The sequence below is a fragment of the Mesoplodon mirus genome (assembly GCF_964341445.2).
Source record: "Mesoplodon mirus genome assembly, chromosome: 19".
Classification (NCBI taxonomy): domain Eukaryota; kingdom Metazoa; phylum Chordata; class Mammalia; order Artiodactyla; family Ziphiidae; genus Mesoplodon; species Mesoplodon mirus.
Genome location: NC_138995.1, coordinates 28,408,830 through 28,428,012, shown reverse-complemented (window position 1 = coordinate 28,428,012; position 19,183 = coordinate 28,408,830). Strand labels below are relative to the sequence as shown.

The 19,183-nt window shown below is 42.2% G+C and overlaps 1 protein-coding gene across 2 annotated transcripts in view; it reads left to right on the top strand.

Moving 5' to 3' along the window:
- The window catches only part of NUP93 (nucleoporin 93), a 104,550-nt gene that overhangs the window by 72,405 nt on the left and 12,962 nt on the right, over positions 1-19,183 (top strand). For both annotated transcript variants that reach the window (XM_082607149.1, XM_082607148.1), the window contains exons 6-9: positions 9,858-9,932; positions 12,601-12,690; positions 14,191-14,330; positions 18,071-18,203. In XM_082607149.1, the coding sequence (XP_082463275.1) occupies positions 9,858-9,932; positions 12,601-12,690; positions 14,191-14,330; positions 18,071-18,203 (438 nt within the window). The remainder of the gene's footprint in view (positions 1-9,857; positions 9,933-12,600; positions 12,691-14,190; positions 14,331-18,070; positions 18,204-19,183) is intronic.

The window sequence follows — 19,183 nt, the reverse complement described above, 5'->3', positions numbered from 1 at the left end:
ATCATCTTTATAAAGGGCAGTTGCAGTTTTTCACTTGCTCAGATCAAACACCTCAGATTCATTTTTGTCCTCCCTTTCTCTCACCTAGACTCTCTTACATGTTGGCAAATCCACTTAACCCTACTCTCAAAATATACCCAGAATCCAACCACTTCTTACCACCTCTGCTGTTAGCACTCTGGTCCAAGTCACCATCATCTCTTGTTCACATTATTGGACTAACCTCCTAACTGGTTATTTCCATTATCTATTGCTATGTAACCAATCACTCCAAACCGTAGTGGCTGAAAACAATCATTTAGCTCAGCTGCATTTACCAGAAATAGTTCAGGGTCTCTTGAGGCTGCGGTCAAGATGTTGGCTGAGGCAACACTCATTGCAGGGCTAAACTCGGAAAGGATCCACTCCCAGGCTACCTCACGTGCCTCTTGGCAAGCCTCAGGTCCTCCCTGGCTCTTGGCTAGGGACGTCAGTTCCTCGTCATGTGGGTCTCTCTTGTGTTGCTCACAGCATGATAGTTTGCTTCCCCTGGAGCAAGAGTGAGGGATCCAAGGAAGAGCTAAAGGCCCCCCAAGACAGAAATCACGGTCTTTCCGTGACTTAATATTGAAAGTAATATCCTGTCGCTTTACTTTGATCAAGGTAAGTCACTAAATTCAGCCTATGCTCAAGGAGAGAGGATTAAACGAGGGCTCAGATCCCAGGAAGTGGGGATTATTGGGAGTCATCTCAGAGGTTGTCAACCACGCTGGTCTCCCTGCTTTTGCCCTTGTACAGTCTTTTCAGCACAGTAGCCAGAGTGACGCTATTAAGACACAGGCTAGATCATGTCACTCCTCTGTTTGGGATCCTCCAGTGACACCCATCTCATTTGGAGTGAAAGCCAGAGTCTTTACCATGACCTCTAAGTCTCTACCTGACCTGGTCTTGTTGCCTCTCGCAGCTCAAGTTATTCTGCTCTCCCTGTTGCTCTTGCTGCTCCAGCCAAACAAGCTTGTCACAGGTTCCTTGAATGAACCGGGTAGGCTTGCTCCTGCCTCAGGTCCTCTGGGCTTCCTGTTGCTTGTGCCCAGAAGGCTCTTCCCCCAAATAACTGCATGGCTGTCTCCCTCACTTTCTTCAGATATTACCCGGTGCCATCTCAGTGAGGCCTTCCAGGGCCTTGATACCTGAAACCAACCTTTCCCCATTCAGCATTTTCTATATCCCCTTTTCTTGCTATATTTTTCTTTTTAGCACTTCTTCACTTTAAACCATTGTATATATTTTATGTCTTTATATTGCTTACTGTCTGTTTCTCACAGTAGAATGTAAATTCCATGAAGGTAAGGATTTTTGTTTGTTGTGTTTACTCATATCTCCAGTGCCTAGAAGAGTCCCTGGAACATATTAGATGCTCTAGAAATATTTGTTGAATAAATCATTTGGCCTTAGCTAACTTTGTGCTAACCAGAGTATTAGGGATATGTTGAAACAGTGTGATTTTAGAGTGGGTATGTTTAATAGGGTTTATTTTAATTGCCAGTGTTCATTGATTGGTGGTGGTGCTAAGTTGAGGGGTTTCTCCTCTTTAAAATCTAATTTTTTTTAAAGGCAGTGTATTCATATGACTCGAGAACTAAAGCACCCTGTCCCCAGAAGCTCATTCCCTCCCCGCTTTGCCTCTCCCTGGAAGTAATCACTGTTATTACTTTCTTGTGTAATATTTCCAGAGGCTCTTTATATGAATACAAGGCAATATATTATCTTCTCTCCTTCTTACACAAAAGTTATTTTACTATATGCTCTGTTCTATATCATGCTTTTTTCACTTATTTATCCTGGAGATCTTTCCTGAGAGGGATTTGAGGCTGCATCTTGGGATCAGCAGAAAAGAGTGTCTAGCTTGATTAGTGATGTCTGCCCTTGTGCCAGTGGGAGCTGTGACTTAACCACACATTTACCACGCTGGTGCTGGGGAGAGAACAGCCCTGGGGTTCAGATTCTAGCTTCACCACTGACTAGTTCTGAGACCTCATCCAAGTTATTTAACCCTGCAGACATTTAATGTCTTCATTGGTGAAATGGGATTATTGGGAAGATTAGTGATAACATAAAGCACCTGACCCATAATGGGCGCCCCTTACTATTGTTTTAAAGTAAGTAGTTTCAGATAATTTGGAGGTGCAGGTTAAAAATTATAATGTCACAAAAATTATAGCATTAGACATTTCAAGTAATATTGCCAGTGTTTCCTGATAAATCTTTTCCCCAGAGGTTGTTTCTTAACTAGCTAGCATTCTTTTCTCATGGGAGATAGGACAACTAAGGCTCAGAGAGATGTGTAATATGCTGGTGAGATCCAGGACTGTTGGCTTCTAGACCATCGTTCTGTTGAAGTCTGGGTCAAAGGTGGGTAGCTTGGCAGTGTGTCATGCCTGCAGGGTAACTTCACACATCCTGTATCCACAAATTTGCTCCTGATTTAAAACCCAGTTTTTCTATTAAATTAGCCCGCAAAATAAATACATGCTAAAGTCATTTATCTTAGGAAATTACTCATTAATGACCCTGTTCCACATTTCTTAGACTCAAAGATTTCAAAGAAGAGGAGAGTCTTTGGGAAAAAAGAGCTAATGTATAAAATCCTTGGCCAGCCTAATGTTTCTTTCTCAATTTCTTGTGAGTCTGGGCAGATAAGTAGAACAGCTCATGGTTTTATAAACTTTATTTTTAAAATTGTGTTAATAGGTTGTAGTCTGTATTGGGATTTGGAAGTAATTATAAGCTGCTAATGAGATATTCTTTCTTGATTGCTCTTGTCTTAAAAATAGACTAGTCTATTTAGTAGACTCTGCTTCCTTGACCTCGAGTCCTCCCTCTTGGAAGGGAGTTATTGATACTTTTGCTGTTCTCTGTTGTGACACCTAGCAGAGTGGATAGCTTTGCTGAAAAAACTGACAAATGATGCAGATGGTTCTTCAGATAATCCAGGGAATTGCCATTTCTGGAACCTTGTAGGTTTTGTTGTTTGTTTCTGTTTTGAACTTTTTTCCTGAAGTATAACATATATATAGAAAAGTATGCACTTTTTAAGTATACAGCTCAATGAATATACCAAAAAGGAACACACCCAGATGAAGAAACAACATTGTCGGCACCCCAGCATCCCCCGTTCTGTGCCTTTTCATTCACCACCCCTCACCACCACCACCAAGAGAAACACTGTCCTAACTTCTGATGTCATAGATTAATTTTGCCTGTTTTTAAACTCTGTGTAAATGGAGTCATATGGTATGTACTCTTGTTTCTGGCTTTTGCTTAACATTCTGTATATTGTTACATGTAGTTGAAGGCTATTCATTCTCATGGCCCAATAGTATGACTGCAATCTGTTTATCCATTCTGATGTTGATGGACATTTGGATAGTTACCAGTTCTTAGCTTTTATAAAGAGTGCTATTGAGAGCATTCTTGTACCTGTCTTTTGGTGAACATACGTTTGCACATCCATTGGGCACATCTAAGCGGGCAATTGCTGGGGCAGAGGGTGCACATATGTTCAACACTGTTCCAAAATGGTGTCTTAGTGTATCCTCCCACCAGCACTATGAGAATTCTCTTTGTTCCATACCTTTGCCACACTTGGTATTTTTTGTCTTTTTCAATTCAACCATTCTGGTGGATATGTGGAAGAACCATGTGTTTTTACAGGTTTTTTCCATGTAATTTTCTTCAAAATGATGGAAAGGTGGTATTATCTCCACTTGGGCAGGCACCTTCTCTACCCTCTTTGTAAGAAACCGCAGAGTGTGAAGGCCTAAGACAGGCTTTGGAATTCGGCAGGCCTAAGTTCCCGGGCCTCTCCCGGGAACCTCCCTGTTCTCATCCTCATTGTAAAAGGCCTCTCTTGAAGAACCGTTGGAAGGAACGTAGAACGTGTGTAAGGTGCCTGGCCCAGAGCTGGTATAGAGTGCACGCTTAGCACATTGCAGCACTGTTTATGGTGGTTGGCTGGTATTTGGTAAGCTACACACTATTAAGTTTATTTTTATCATTTTAATATGGATTTATCCCTTTTTAAGTGTCCCTTGACCTATAAAGTCACTAGGAATGAAAAAAAATCTCAGGACATAAGTAGAAGAAATAATTAAAGTATGACTTGCCATCTAAACCATTCTTTCCTGGGCACTTTATTGTCAAGAATAAGGTTGTTGGAATCCAGACAGTCATTAGCTAGGAAAGAGGCTTCCAGTCATTTTGAGCTGACCTTATATTTGAAGGAAAATGTCCAAATTTGGTTAATTTAATATAAAGAGAGGCTTGAGGCTTTTATTTTTAAGCAAAAATGAACTAGGAGATGGTGGTTCCTGAAACATTTTTCCCCCAAGCCTTCCAATAACAGAAGAGCAACAACACATTAGTAATATCTATTCCTGGCAAGTTTTAATAAGGGAAATGATACTTCAGTAGCATAAATTCAATTTGGGAAGTTAATTTCCTTAGGATATCATTGAAGAAAAAGGTATAATTTTTAAAGAAAGGTAGGAATCGAAAGATTGTTAATAACTTTCCAGGTTGTAGTCTGAATAAAAATGATGTGCTTTGAAGCAAGAAAGAGACTCCTGTCTAAGAACTCCCATACCCTAGTCCTTGCGTCTGGCCTGTGGGGAAGAACACCCCCAGTCTGCGCTCCTTGCACGACACTACGGGCTTTGAGCATCGTTGAGAATCCTTGATATATCTTAGGCAACATTTAAAAGTAAATTTTTATCTAGCCTCAGTGTGTCGTGGCTGTGTTGATATTAGACATAGTCAGTGGATGTTGCTTTAATGTATTGTCTGGAAAATGGCTCAGCCTAGCAAGCAATAGGCTCAGTAGAAAAGCTAAGTTGTAGCTTAATCATTACAGATAATGTTGTGATGTGTGAACAGCGTGTGTTGAATGTAGTCTCTAATTTTGATCACTGACTTAATACCATATTTCACCAATTCCCAGTTACACATCTTTTCTATATTTTAACATCTCTGAAATCAAGATGTGCCTTAAATTCAGTAGTGTGTCATAGTTTGTCCGCATTTTTCTTTCCTAATGGTACATAAATAACACGATGCCTTACAGTTGATGGTGTATTAGATTTGATGGAATACAGTAAAAATATAGACTGACAGTATGAGTTTGAAAACCCCAGACTAGATGATTCCAAGCTGTATTTTATGGCTCCCTGGTAGTTTCCTAATTTGTTTCACATATTGGAATTTGAGTAGGATTTCAAGTATAGAAAGTGCTCAGCTGCTCTTTCAAAAAGAAGTTTAAAGAACCCAACTCAACAGGCCCTTCATTTTGACATCAGGATATATCACATGAACACCTTCTTCTTGCACAGCATTCTACTGGTTGAGAGCACAGCATTCTACTGGTAGAGATAGAGATAGAGATTGTGAAAATTCAGCTGCTCTCCTCTAACCCCAACCCAAACATAACCTCTGACATTCTATCCTTCCAATTCCCTCTCAGGTATTTATGTCACATTTATACATATATGTCCATCTGATCAATTTACTCCATAAATGGCACCATTTTATATAATAAATGCTACTACTTAGCATTATGTTTTGATTTTTTTTAACTTATTTTGGAGCTTTTTCTAGGTTAGTACATGTAGGTGTCTGTCATTTTTTAGTGGCCGTAATAGATTTCATTGTATAAATGACCCAAGTATTCTTCCCGTTTTATCCATGGAGAATCATGCTCCAGAAAAGTTAGATGTCATTACCCAAGGTCACACAGTTGGGTTGCGTTTAGAACCTGGGTCTTCTGGTACCCAGTCGGTGTTTTTTCTGGTAGTACTGGGCTTCTATGTACAGATACTGTAGCCAACTATTGTACATTAATTACTTTGGTTCTGTTTTGCTTACATGAAGCCAAAACATTCCACTTGGAAATTAAAAACTCTCTTCCTTCTGTAGTATCATCACATTTTCTTTTTACTCTGTACTTGTTTTGCTAGAAGTGAGCGCTACATTCCTTTTTCCCTACCTAGAATGTGCTCTCCTTGGGAAAAGAGATTTATTCATCCCTGGATATGTTATGTACAAAAGTAGTTGCTTAATAAAAGCTTGCAGTTCCCTCCTGCCACTCTCCAACCACATCCTGCCTGTTCAGGAATGTTCACTTAGAAAATGGCTGTTTGGGGAACACCAGGTACACTGAGAAGACCCTTCTCATGTCTGTGCTCCCAGAGACTGCTGTTTCTCCACATTATCTCCAGACTCCTGGGTGAGCCCCTTGTTGTTCTCTCTGGCCCTGCCTACCCATCTTCCCTGCCTTTCTGGTCTCTGATTCTGTGCTCCTGTTATCCCCACTGTGCTCCGATCAGGCCCCAATACAGAGAAAACCTGAAGAGTTTGGAATGTTATTCCCACACAGCATACCGGCGTCTCCTTTCCCAGCCCTCTAGCAGCTCCTGGCTTTGAAATTCCATTGAATGTTTGCTGGTTCCTCTGCTCAGGAATGTGCATGTACACATCCTGTTGATGGATAACTGACTTTGTGTGTGGTGAAATAGAGGCTCGGCCAAGGGCAAATGAAGGAAAGGTATGTTTGAAAACAAGGGCATTAAGCAAAATTAATTTAAATGGAAATTTGAAGGCCAAAAAACCAACTGCTTTTTAAAATTAGGTTTTTAGTAGTACTGGAAAATATTTCTCAAGGCTGTTTATGTATATTTAGCTGAAACAGCTGTGTCCTTGCAGAAGTGTTGAGTGCCATTCCCCCTCTCCTCCTCGTTTATTCCCCCCAGTTAGGTTACTGGAACTAACAGGCTTAGTGCTCTGTTCTTTCAGAAGACTCGGGGATCATCAACTTTCAGAGAATTCTGTTCCAGAAAGATGGCCACATTATAGAACAGTCCTCAAATGCAGTGTTACTGGGAACACTCAGAATTAGTCCAGAAATAGCAAATGAGCTGGTGGGGGATTCTTTTCCTACAAGGAATATGTTTTCATTGTAGAGGAGTGAGATGAGAATTTCCAGCCAGCACAAAGAAAATATCTTAGATTATGTTTCTGTAGTGTCCATATCTATCCACTGTTCAACATCTGATGATTTAGTCCCGTGTTCATTATGGTTTATTTTTGATTTAAAAAGTGGTAACAGCTAGCGTTTACCGGTCAAATGTTGGACAGTGAGCTCTTTCTACTTATTCCTACTTACTCCTTGTGAAGTAAGTACTGTTTTCTTCCCATTTAATTTAAGATTATTTCACAAATCTGTGAGGTAGATACCATTGCTGCCCCTGTGTTACAGCTAAAGAAACCCAGGCTCAAAAGAAGCAATATACTCAATCAAGATCACGTAGCTAGTAAGTAGTGGAGCCAGGATTTCTAACTGCTACTCTCTCTTGTTCTTCGATGGCCATCCTTGGACAGTTACCCTGGGCTGCCCTGGCTGGCAGTGTGGCCCCAGGCTGTGGGCACAAACCACGGCTCCACTACTTCCTATTGGAGTGACCTCTAGCAAGGTGCTTTCTGTGCGCTTTGGTGTCTTCTTCTGTAAAATTGTTGTAATAAAAGTATGTATCTCATAGGGTTGTGGAGTGAATACACAGAAATTAAGACAGTGCTTGGCATATAGTAGTTGCTCAGTAAGTGTGGCTGTTGTTACTATAACGTGATGGTTTTCAATCATTTCAGATATGAATGCTTTCAGCTGTGAGTAACAGAAAACTTGAGTTTCTATAGGTTGAATAGCGATTTATTTTTCTCACCTAACAAGTCTGCAGGTGTGGAGAGTATGGGCCTTAATTCAGTAGCTCTGCAGTGCCATCAGAGGCACCTCCTTGTCTCTGTATGCCACCATTTTTAGCACGGCCACTTACTTCGGTCTCACAAGCTGATAGCTGCAGCTCTAGACAGCCTGTTTGCATTCAGGGGAGAAAGCCGAAAGGCCATGCCAGGCTCTTTTTTCTCCCTTTATCAGGAAAAGCAGAAGCTGCACTAAGCCAGAATGTACTACCAGGCTTGTGCTTTCATCCGGTTGGCTAGAACCAGGGTTCATGGCCACTCCTAGCTGCAGTAGAGGCTGGGAAAGGGTAGTGTGTAGGGGTCAGCTCACGAGGACCTATTGTTAGAGTTTCAGGAAATTTGCCGTCTAGTTGATACTACTTGGAATAGCTTGATTTCTGCCATGCTGGGAATATTTACACCAGAAACCAGCAAACGCTACAAATCAAGTCCCCTTTCCCAAGCCAGTTGTTAAACATTTACCAGCACACCACTGGATATATTTAACTCCATATGCCAGAGTGGGAAGTGGCAGCAAGTAGAAGTAAGAGGTGGGGGTGTGAAATGGTCATTGGGTCAGCCAAGCAGCAGCATCTTCCAAGCTTACCATTTGATGGAGAGAGTAAGATGCCAACATATGGAAAAGTTTTTATTAGTCCGTTTTTTAGAAAGACTAAAGTTAACCTTTAGCTAAGATTATTCCCTACTATAAACAAGTATGGATCAAAATTAGGTGTATGCTACTAGGTATATTAGCTATATTCTTAAATTTCCAATACATTGGTTTTTACTGTACTGTAGTGAGATCAAATTCGATATTTTGAACAGTAAACTGTTTAAAGCTCTTTTAATACCAATGATTGCAGAAAATGAGAGCTGGGGAGGACCTCTCGAGATTGTCTAGGACAGCCCCTTCATCAACCAAAGGGAACCTGAGGCTCCAAGGATATGTGCGTTGCCCAGACGCCAAAGCAAGGGAGTGGAGCAGTCCTCCTGTCAGGTGTTCTGACAGTCCAGTGTTCATTCCAGAACCTGAGGGTTTACAACCCACCTTTCTGCTTCCTGCTTCTTCCTATTCTCTGTCCTGCCCCAGTGCATGCTCATGCTGGTATCCCTTTTACCAGCTTTGGTGGTGCTAGGAAGTTTTGCTGCTATCTGCCATGTGTCTCCCAGGAAACCTACTTTAAACTGCTTTGTTTTAGATTTTAGAGAATAGAGCACTGGTTTTTTTTTGTTTTTTTTTTAATGAGAGAAGCTTGAAGAATTTGATCTTTGCTACAGTACAAACTAATATTGGAAATTTAAGAATATGCCTAATATACCTAATTGGAACATACCTGATTTTGATCCATATTTTTTTACAGTAGGGAATAAACTTAGCTAAAAATTAACTTTAGTCTTTCTTAAAAGAGACTAAGAATTTTTTCCATATGTTGGTGTCTAACTCTCCCCATCAGATGGTAAGCTCTTTGGGAACAGCCTCTGTGGGCTGTCTTGTCATCCCTGTGGGGATGGATGTGTACACACTGTGCATGTGGCAGGCAGGCACTTGACAGATGTTCGCTGAATGAATCAATGCCCAACTTAGACTGGCTTCATATCTTCAGATGCATAAAGTTCATCAGTAGCTGTTGTCTTAGTGTGGACTCTAGATAGGAAATGTCTGAATCCTGGTATTGTGACCCTATAAACTCCATTTCCTCAGCTGTCTGATATGAGTGATGGAAACAGGAGACCCACATACACCACAGCCTCACTGGTGTAAAGACATGGAGGGGGAAGATGAGGTGGACTGGGGGATTGAAACCGAATGTTACAAAGAGGTACCTTTCCAGAAACAGTTACTGAGATATCCTTACAGCTTCTCCAGCCTCCTGTTATTTTTGAGTTGAGTCCCATGCCTGCTCCCTTCTCATGTGATCATGGTAAGGGAGTTGCCTTCTATTGAAGCCCCTAAAATCATCATTTTGAGGAAGTCTGACTAGGAAACAGAAACAGCTTTGTTAAAGACAAACATATGTTTATAGTTTTTTTTTTTCTTTACATGACTGAATGCTGTTCTGAACCAATTCTGAATGTGTATTTCTCTGCAGCCAAGTTACATCAGTGATGCGGGACCCCCTGGTCGAAGCTCTCTGGACAGCATCGAGATGGCCTATGCCCGGCAGGTGAGTGTGTTCTCAAAGAAGATCGAATCCAGGAAAATCCTCTATGAGCCCGCTGGGAAGTAAAAGAGAACACAGACTTCATGTGAAAGTCCAACCCTGAAAGCAAGTTGGGTTTTTGTTCAGAGGACGCGTTAATATTTTACCATCTAGGTCCCTGGAGAAGTCTATCAAATTGGGTAATAGAATGACTCAGGTTTGACTTAGGGAAATTGAAATCTGCCTCACACACTGACCAAGGCATCTCATTTGCATTTGGCAACAGCCCATGTACAGTAAAGCTTTGAGTAACTGCACTGCTGAGTAAATGGAGTTCTGTATTAACTGATCACCTGGTCGGCGAATGGTATTATCAGAAATGCTTCTTCACCCCGTTGTAGAGAGAAATTTTCTAAATGCTTTTCTGCCTTGGTAAGCATAGTGTACTCACCATTACCTGATATTACTGTCCTGGAGAAGCTTATGATATTTGGAAAGTTGTGGTTCTTGTGATATATCATGACCATGCAATAGTTTGAGTATGGATTGAGACACTTTGTGGTAAAGCTCAGGGACTCTTGACTGAAACTGCCCTTAGGACAGTACATACCTGGAATTGACTTTTTGAATAAAGCAGTGCTGGCCACCTGTGTATTTTATTCTAATTTGCCACTTTGCTGCACAAAGTATCAAGAAGGGAAAACAGTCTCGTTTCTTGAATTGAGGGTGGTGGGCTTCCATCCCCTTTAAATTGTCCTGCACCAGCAGTGACCAAGGAACATCTGTTCTGTCATGACCAACTCCTGTGATTCTTTTTTTTAAAAATAAGTTTATTTATTCATTTGTTTTTTGTTTTTTTATTTTGGCTGTGTTGGATCTTCATTGCTGTGCATGGCTTTCTCTAGTTGAGGCAAGCAGGGGCTACTCTTCTTGCGGTGCGCGGGCTTCTCATCGCGGTGGCTTCTCTCGTTGCGGAGCACAGGCTCTAGAGCGCAGGCTCAGTAGTTGTGACGCACGGGCTGAGTTGCTGCATGGCATGTGGGATCTTCCCGGGCCAGGGATCAAACCCATGTCCCCTGCATTGGCAGGCGGATTCTTAACCACTGCGCCACCAGGGAAGCCCTCCCGTGATTGGTGCCACTGTGGCCCTCAGCATCACCCAATTCCTTTCTTCCGTCCAACCTGGGCTGGGGTGGGGTGGGGTGGGGTAGGTGGAGACAAAAACACATGGTGGCTATAGAGGTGAATAGGGGGAGGGGAGAAACTGCTAGACCCTGTGCCTTTGACTGGGGGGTGCCTTAACTGAATTATTTGGTGAGCTGATGGTATTATCGGAGATCCTTTGTGTACCCCTTGTTGAGAAAAATGTTCTAAATGTTCTTTTTAAGCCTCTCTCCTTCAGCGTACCACTGCCAGTTCTAACTCTAGGCATCTGAAACCAGCCACATCAGCTTCCCTCACATAAGTCCCCCTCCTTCCAACTCCTTCATGTTTTACTACTGGCCTTCATTTATTTTTTCTCCAGTTTTTAGATCTCTCTCTTTCTCCCACACTACATCTACATTTTTTTAAATTTCACTTTCATTATGTGACTGACTTCCATTGCCACAGGCACCGTCAGAATTCAGGCCTAATGAAATTACAAGCTTTTGAGGAGAGAAACCATGTATCTTCTGTGTCTGTGAAGACTAAAACTTCATAAAACTAAGGTTTACTAGCACTCAGGACACTGGAATGTCATGTATCTGTTTACATGGCTATCCCCTCCAGTGGAGAGCGAATCTTTATATCCCATGTTGAACACAGTACCCCAGGGAAGGCTCCTCATAAATGCTCATTGAGTGAATAAACACCACGTTCTGGTTTAAAAACCGTTTCATTTCATCTTTATAACACTCCTGAAGGCTGCATGATACTCTCCCCCATTTAGAGTAGAGGGAGGTAAGGTTCGACAGGGTCCTGACTTGTCTAACATCACTACCTTGTTCAGTCCTCGGTAGAGCAAGGACTTCAGATGCAAAGAGTAGAACTGACTAGTTTTTACCATCATTATGTTGGTTTTTTAAAAATAAAATCCAAAGTAATATTGGCTTTTCCATTTGTTGAACGTCACATAGTTCCTTTTTCTTGAGAAAATTTTACTAAGGAGCTGGGATTCTTTCGAAACGGGTACTGCAGATGGGCAGCAACTGCTCTTCTAAAACACGTGGAGGGCTGTGACCTGACAGTCCTTACTAAGTCCACAAGCCCTGGGCCTGGGGCCATTCAGTCCTTTTGCCAGAAAGATTACCAAATGTTTCCCTGGGTTCCTAGGAAGCAGCAGCAGGAGACCTTCCACTTTGGTCCTTGCTCTCTGGGACTGATGGTCTGCTGGGCAGAGCAATACAGAACTGCCCGTGGGACTCCCCCCACCCCACCCCTGGGACCACCCTGCTCCCACTCCTCAGATGTTAGGAAGGCTGGGCTAGCGGCTAGCTTTGGTGGGTGTTGATGCTGCTGTCTGAAGCTCAGGCACAGAACTGGGAAGCTGGCCGGAGGCCTTGCCCTCCAGGCAGTGTGGATAGCTCAGCCACTCTGAGGAAGGAAAACTTCTGACCATTGGGCAGAAGCTGGTTTCAGAACTGCTTCAAGGGGTTCTAAAAAGAAAAGGTGAAAATAGAATTTGTGCGATTTACTTTGCTTTTCCTTTCAGATTTATATCTATAACGAGAAGATTGTCAACGGACACCTGCAGCCTAACCTTGTGGACCTCTGTGCTTCCGTCACAGAGCTGGATGATAAGGTAGCGCCCAGAGCTGACCCGAGGAGACATGTGGGGTCTGGTGTTCCAATGGGATTAGCAGCTTGCTGACTTGGCAGAAATGTGCTGAAGAGAAACTCTATGCCCTGGAAAAAGATGTTAACTGTTCTTCAGAGTTTTATTTTAAATAATTTTGGGGTGGTTTTTTGATGATGATCCTATATATATAAATATATGTATCTTTATGCATCTGCAAAAGGCCCAGCAAAGCTGTGTTTGCTTTGAAGTCCTGTCAGGCTCCAGCTCCTCCCTGCCAGTTTCCCTCCTTAGACAGACTAACAGGCTCTTTCATGAGATGTGAATTGTAAAGGTGATGCGGTTTTCACACCAGTGGGCCCCTTGAACTTGACTCAGGTGGGGTCTTTAAAAGCCACTGGTTCTGTTCCTCTCTTGAGTCCCCATCTTTACTCCTGTCCCTCAGTTCTTATCCTTGGCCAGTTTTCTCCCGCTGGGGGAAAAAAATTAAAAAGGGGATGGATAGATTGGTAGGTGGCCAGGAGGAGGAGAGAAAGGAGAAAAGGCTATAACGGAAGCAAGCACTCGTACACACTTTTTTTTCCTTCAAAACTGCTTTATTTTTTTTTAATAGTAAATATAAGGCAATACAAACCAATCTAAAGAAAATAAGAATTTATCTACCATCTCACCACCTAAAAAGGGTCACATTTAGGGTGGATTTTCTACAGTTTTTAATTTTTGAGAGAAACAGTGAAAACGGGATTTTCTCTTTTTCTTTGGAAAAGGTGTAAACCTGCTTTTTCTTTAGTCGCTACTGTCTTCCAAGGATTCTTAACTTTATATTTTGCAAAGGGTTCAGGGAACACATTTTTAGGAGAGGTTTACAGCTAGGAGGATTCTGGGAAGAGGAAGTCCAGCTGTGTGGTGGTAACACACAGGAGAGATCACCAGTGCCTTTCCTGGGAGGCCACAGGAAGGCGTCTTTTGAAGGGAGTGAATAGGCAGGAGAAAAGGAGGCTGTGCCACTCACACGGTGGGAAGAGCAGTGGCCCCTGGAGAGCCTCTGGGAGGACAGAACCTGTATTATTTAGGTTAAACTCTTATTTTAAGCCTTAACTCCAGTGACCTTGTAAGGACTGAAATGCAGCTACTTGAGTTTAAACTCCTAGAGCTTTGGATGATTATAAATGTATTCACTCTCTCTTAAGGGATAACCCACTGAGATTCAGTGTTCTTGTTAGTTTTATGTTGTCTTAGTTATGTAGGTGGTTATGTCAGACCTGGAATAGTAATTGATCTGAAAACCAGCTCGGGATGGGGGCTGCTCGCAGGGAAGACGGGAGCCTGGCAGCTGGCCGGGAAGAGGTGCGTCTTCTGTACTGGGCTTGAGCCTGAGGGCCTCAGACAGGACGTTAACCTCTTCCCCCTCCATGTCCTGCCTGCCTTTGAGTCGGATTGCCGTGAAGAACCAGGCAATTTCTCCGGCCCCACAGCATTGTCACATGCAGTCTCATTTATGTGCAGAACATCTCTGACATGTGGACCATGGTAAAACAAATGACAGACGTGTTGTTGACACCGGCGACTGATGCCCTGAAGAGCCGCAACAGCGTGGAAGTGCGCATGGAGTTCGTCAGGCAGGCCTTGGGATACCTCGAGCAGAGGTAAGGCAACGGCAGCACAGAGGCTGGCTTTAAAATCCCCCGAAGGCAGCCGTTCTTGGGTTTCAAGTAGTCCTCAAGCTAAGTGCTCTGTAGCTGGTATAATTTAAACAAGGTTGAGCAAGTCTGAGAGGTGTTAGGCTGTTTTCAGAAACACTTCTCTACCAGAACTATTTATGCACCGATATAAAATCATTTTGAGTGGGAGCATTGAGCACTGTTAGGCTTTTCTTTTTCTCTTTGTCCACTCTCTGTCCCTCAGTACAGAGTCACGATTATTAGAGCACGATGCCTTGGGTCAGGATCCTTGTCCCTCCTGTGGTTCAGCCATTACCGCTTAGGCTCTTTGTTTTCTCTAGGCATTTTAATTTTCCCACCCAGCATTACCACCTTCAAACCTTAGGAAGGCCCCTTGATCCTTTGTTTTCCTTCTGGCTCTACTTGGTTAATCCTTGTGAGTCCAGATCCCTCCCGGCTGCTAATGCCTCTGATTTGTGCCTGGGGTTTTTTTTTGCCATCTCCTCACTAATTGGAGTTGGTCACCAAGGGGTTTGTGGCTGTGCCCTTGTGCCCTAACTATTGTCCCCCTCGTTGGTAGGGCCCGTGCCTTTCATCCACTCCCTGTGGACACTCCTTGTTCTGAATTGGCCAGCAGGGGTTGTCATGAGCGTGCAACAGACCCTCTTTATTTCAGAGACAGGGTGCTGGGCCTCTCTCTGTTAGCGTGAGAAGAGAAAGCCAAGCTGAATACACTTGCTCAATTGCAGTTCTTTGCTGCTGAGCCCATGCAGCTGCCAATGGCCTTGTAGTGTGGTCACCCTCTGTCAACAAAATAATACTTCATTAGGAAGTCAAGGTAATTCAGACCTGGTACAGGAGAGAGAGAACAGGTTTTTTATACCAAATACTAAATTAATTATATTATAGCTACATGAGATGAATACCATCAGACATATTAAACTCACTAGCCTCCATTCTGTTGTTCAGAAAAATCTGGAGCTCCAAATGGTTTTCTATTGCTTCTGGCACAGGGCACAAAGAGTTCATAAAGTATTATATCAAGCTTTCACTAAATTTTTGTAATGTAAATTTCTAAGTCTTCAGCCACAAAGAACCTAATGTATATAGTGGTATTTATTTGCTACAAGTCAGCAAAATATGAGTCAGAAGTTCTTACAGTATATAAAAAACATTAGGATTTTATTTTTTAATGTGCGTACGTATATGACTGCTCATGACTGCTTTTTCTTCAATAAACCTCATCCTTAACGTTGTTGCTTGACTTCACCAGTGGTACTAGGCTGCGGTTTTATATATGTAAGCTATCCCATTTCTTTTATTATTCTTTCCATTTAGTTTTTTTGGAATTATGTTGTTCCATTAATTCCTTTAGCAGCACTTGGAGCTATTGGGGAGTTTCCTGTGCACAACTATTGTATGCTTATTTTCTTTTTCACTCTAGTAGCATCACTCTCTGATGGCATCCTTTTTAAGATTTGTTGTCCCTTTTGATAAAGGGAATATTTCAGATAATTGTACTCACTAAAAAAATTTTTTTTTCTGATGCTAATCCACTGACAGTGTAACGTACGTACAGTATTTCAAGTGTTGTAATACACCAGGTGGCAAAGTAGACCTGGTCCCAAATTATTTTCAGGGTATAAGGCTGAAAATGTTGAGAAAACATAGCATTGGTCTGTTTCCTGCCACATTCCAAATTTGAAGCAAGGTACACATTTCTTAGCTCTCAAGGAATTTAGGCTCTGAGGCCCTTTCCAGCATGTGAGTTGTCTTCATTCAAGTTTGAAGAGACCATAGTGGGCATCTGTTTGTCCTGGTTGCTACAGGACTCTTCTGTAATCTCTTTTCCAACCTCTGCTTTTAAATACTTCCAGTGATGGCGAACTCATTACATTTGCTAAATTGAATTGTGTTCATTTTTCATTATGAAAATACTACATGACTGTTATAGAAATTTTGGAAGATGCCAAAAAGAGGACCTGAAAAAGGGAGCAGTCCCCTCTCCCCCGCCCAGAGGCCCCTGGCACCTTGTTGTATTTCCTTACCCCCACACCACCTCTGCCACCTTTTTGGACATATGAATATTTTGTTTGATATGTATCTTTTACACAGCTTATGATCCAAATGTGTACAATATATGGTTTTATGTAGTTTGCTTTTAAAATTTTTTGTCAGTATCATTTTTTATGACTACATCAATTTCCATTGAGTCTGTTTTCTGTAATTGACAGTTAGGTGTTTTTCTCTGTGTGTGTCTGTCTCTCTCTTTCTCTCTCTCACTCTCACCCTGTCTCTCTCAGTTGGTTAGTATACTTAATGTGGTATAATATTAATATTATTATGTGGTTGAACATATGAAGCACCTGACTTTTTGAGGCAGTCTGTTTTGTTTTGGACAAGAAACATATTTAGAAAGTTCTTCAATGTATTAAACCTCATGTTTGGGTATCTATAACTTGAACCATTTAATCTTAATATAAAAGCAATTTTAAAACACTGTAAAGGTTTTTAAGAAGCCTGCTAGCAAATAAATAAACAGGAAATGATAGAAAATCATTTGCAACCACCAATGTGACAATGGGTTCAGCAAGGACCACCAGTGGAAACTACTGGGTGAAAGATTATTGGTGAACAGATTATTCACATGACCTCCAAGTATTACCCCATAGAGTACTTATTAATTACAAAGGGGAAAGGAGGTGCTTTTACAGCGGTGAAATCTGGTGGACAACACCTTTAACCAAGTGATCAAATTAAATGTTACCAAGAAGGGCAAAATGGTATTACCTGCCTCGTTGTGGCAGTACCAGCATCAGCTCTGTAGGTAGGGTTCTTGGCAAAAAAGTTGAACCTGAATCAAGTCATGAGAAACTATTCAGCTTGTGAGACATTTTACCAGGTAGCTAGTAGCCTGGATTCTTTTTAAAAGGTCAGTGTCTTTATATAAAAAGTGTTAGAATTACCCTAGATTAAGGGAAATGGAAGTGGTATGACAGCTAAATTTCATGCTTTCCCTTGACTGGATCCTGGATTTAAAAAAAAAAAAAGAAAAACTATAAAGGATGTTATTAAGAAATTTGAATATGTGTTATATTTTAGGTAATAACAGTACATTAATGTTAAATTTCTTAGTGTCATGATAGTACTGAGGTTAGGTAGGAGAATGTCCTAACTAGGAGATACACGGTGAAGTATTTACAGATGAGGTAGCCCCTGATTTCTATATTTCTATAACATTTTCAAATGGTTCAGAAAAAAAGTATGTGTGTTTGTGTATGTGTGTATATCTACATATATAGAGAGAGAAAAAAACATGCATACAAATATTAACAGTTGGCAAATCTAAGTAAAGGATATATGAGCATTCTTTAAAATTTTTCAAAATGAAAAATTTGAAAAGATCCCACTAGAGCATTAGGCTGTGAGCTGGAGCAATTATTATTCTGCACATTAGCCCTTAATGCATTTGAAGTCCACTATTATATTGCTCCAGGGATTCTTTTGAGTATCCACAGTGATGAGAAATCTTCACAGTGGTCCACTGCCCAATGAATAAATAATGTAGTTTGCTTCATTAAGCATGCACTGTTTCCTCTCCTATGTTAGGTTGAAATCCAGGCCCTTCCCTGTGGAATTCACAGTCTACTGTTGTGGGTATGGACATAGATAATGTGTAATACGTGTTTTCAACCTCCCTTTTTTTGCCTTTAAATTTTTTCCAGTTATAAGAATTACACCCTTGTGACTGTCTTTGGCAACTTGCATCAGGCCCAGCTGGGCGGGGTACCTGGGACTTACCAGTTGGTTCGAAGTTTCCTGAACATTAAACTTCCAGCTCCCTTGCCTGGACTTCAGGTATTGGCATCTTTCTCTATGTGATCAGTTACTTTCCCAGAGCAGTCTCTCTCGGATAGGCGTTTTCAGTTTAAATGAGGTTATGTGTGGGAACTACTATATGGAGAAGAGACCAGAGGGGGCAGGGAGAGAAGCTAGGAGACCTTGGGAGACTGGTGGTGCAGGAGTCCAGGTGATAATGGTGGTCGCTCAGCTTAGGGTGGAGGAGGGTGCAGGGGGATGATGTCATTGGGTTCTGGACATGTTTTGAAAGGAGACCCAATAGGACTGTGGAAGAACTTGGATGTGGCAGAGTCAGGGCTGACTTCTGAGATTGTTGGCTCAAACAGCTGGAAGAACAGAGTTAGATATGGGTCCTAGAACGTGCCTTTCCTTCTCAGCTCACAGTGTAGTTACAGTCAGATACAGACCCTGTGCAAAGTGCTGAACTGGAGCTGTGTACCAAGGGTGGTGGGCTGCAGGCTCCTGGCTTCATACAGGATGTGAGGCCCACACTTGTGCTTGAAGAGTAGGGGCTTGCCAGCCAGGGGTCTGGGAAAAGGGTATTCCAGGAGGAGGGAGGAGCGTGAACAAATGCGTGGAGGCAGGAAAGAGTATCTGGCGTATCGGGTGTGTGGTAGGGCTGGACCAGCTTGGGGCCAGCTGGTGACGGCCTTGAGCACGAGGCTAAGCACTTAGGATGTAAATTGCTCAAAGGGGTTTAAGTGAGGAAGTGACACGATCAGATCTGGGCTTAAGAAAGAGTCCTGCCGAGGGAAGGGTGGAGGGGCCAAGAAAGGAAGTCTGAGGTCTACTTTTCTGAAGGAGTTGGGGAGAAGCAGAGAGAGGAGTAACCACAGGGCTGCTGTGCAGGTGATGACAAAGCCACTTTTAGGAGAGAGAAGCTCTAGTGCTGGGAGAGTGGGAACAGAGCTGCTTTCTTAGATTCCCCAGCGCATAACGTAGCACGGTGTCCAAAACAAAGATACTCACTAAGTGAG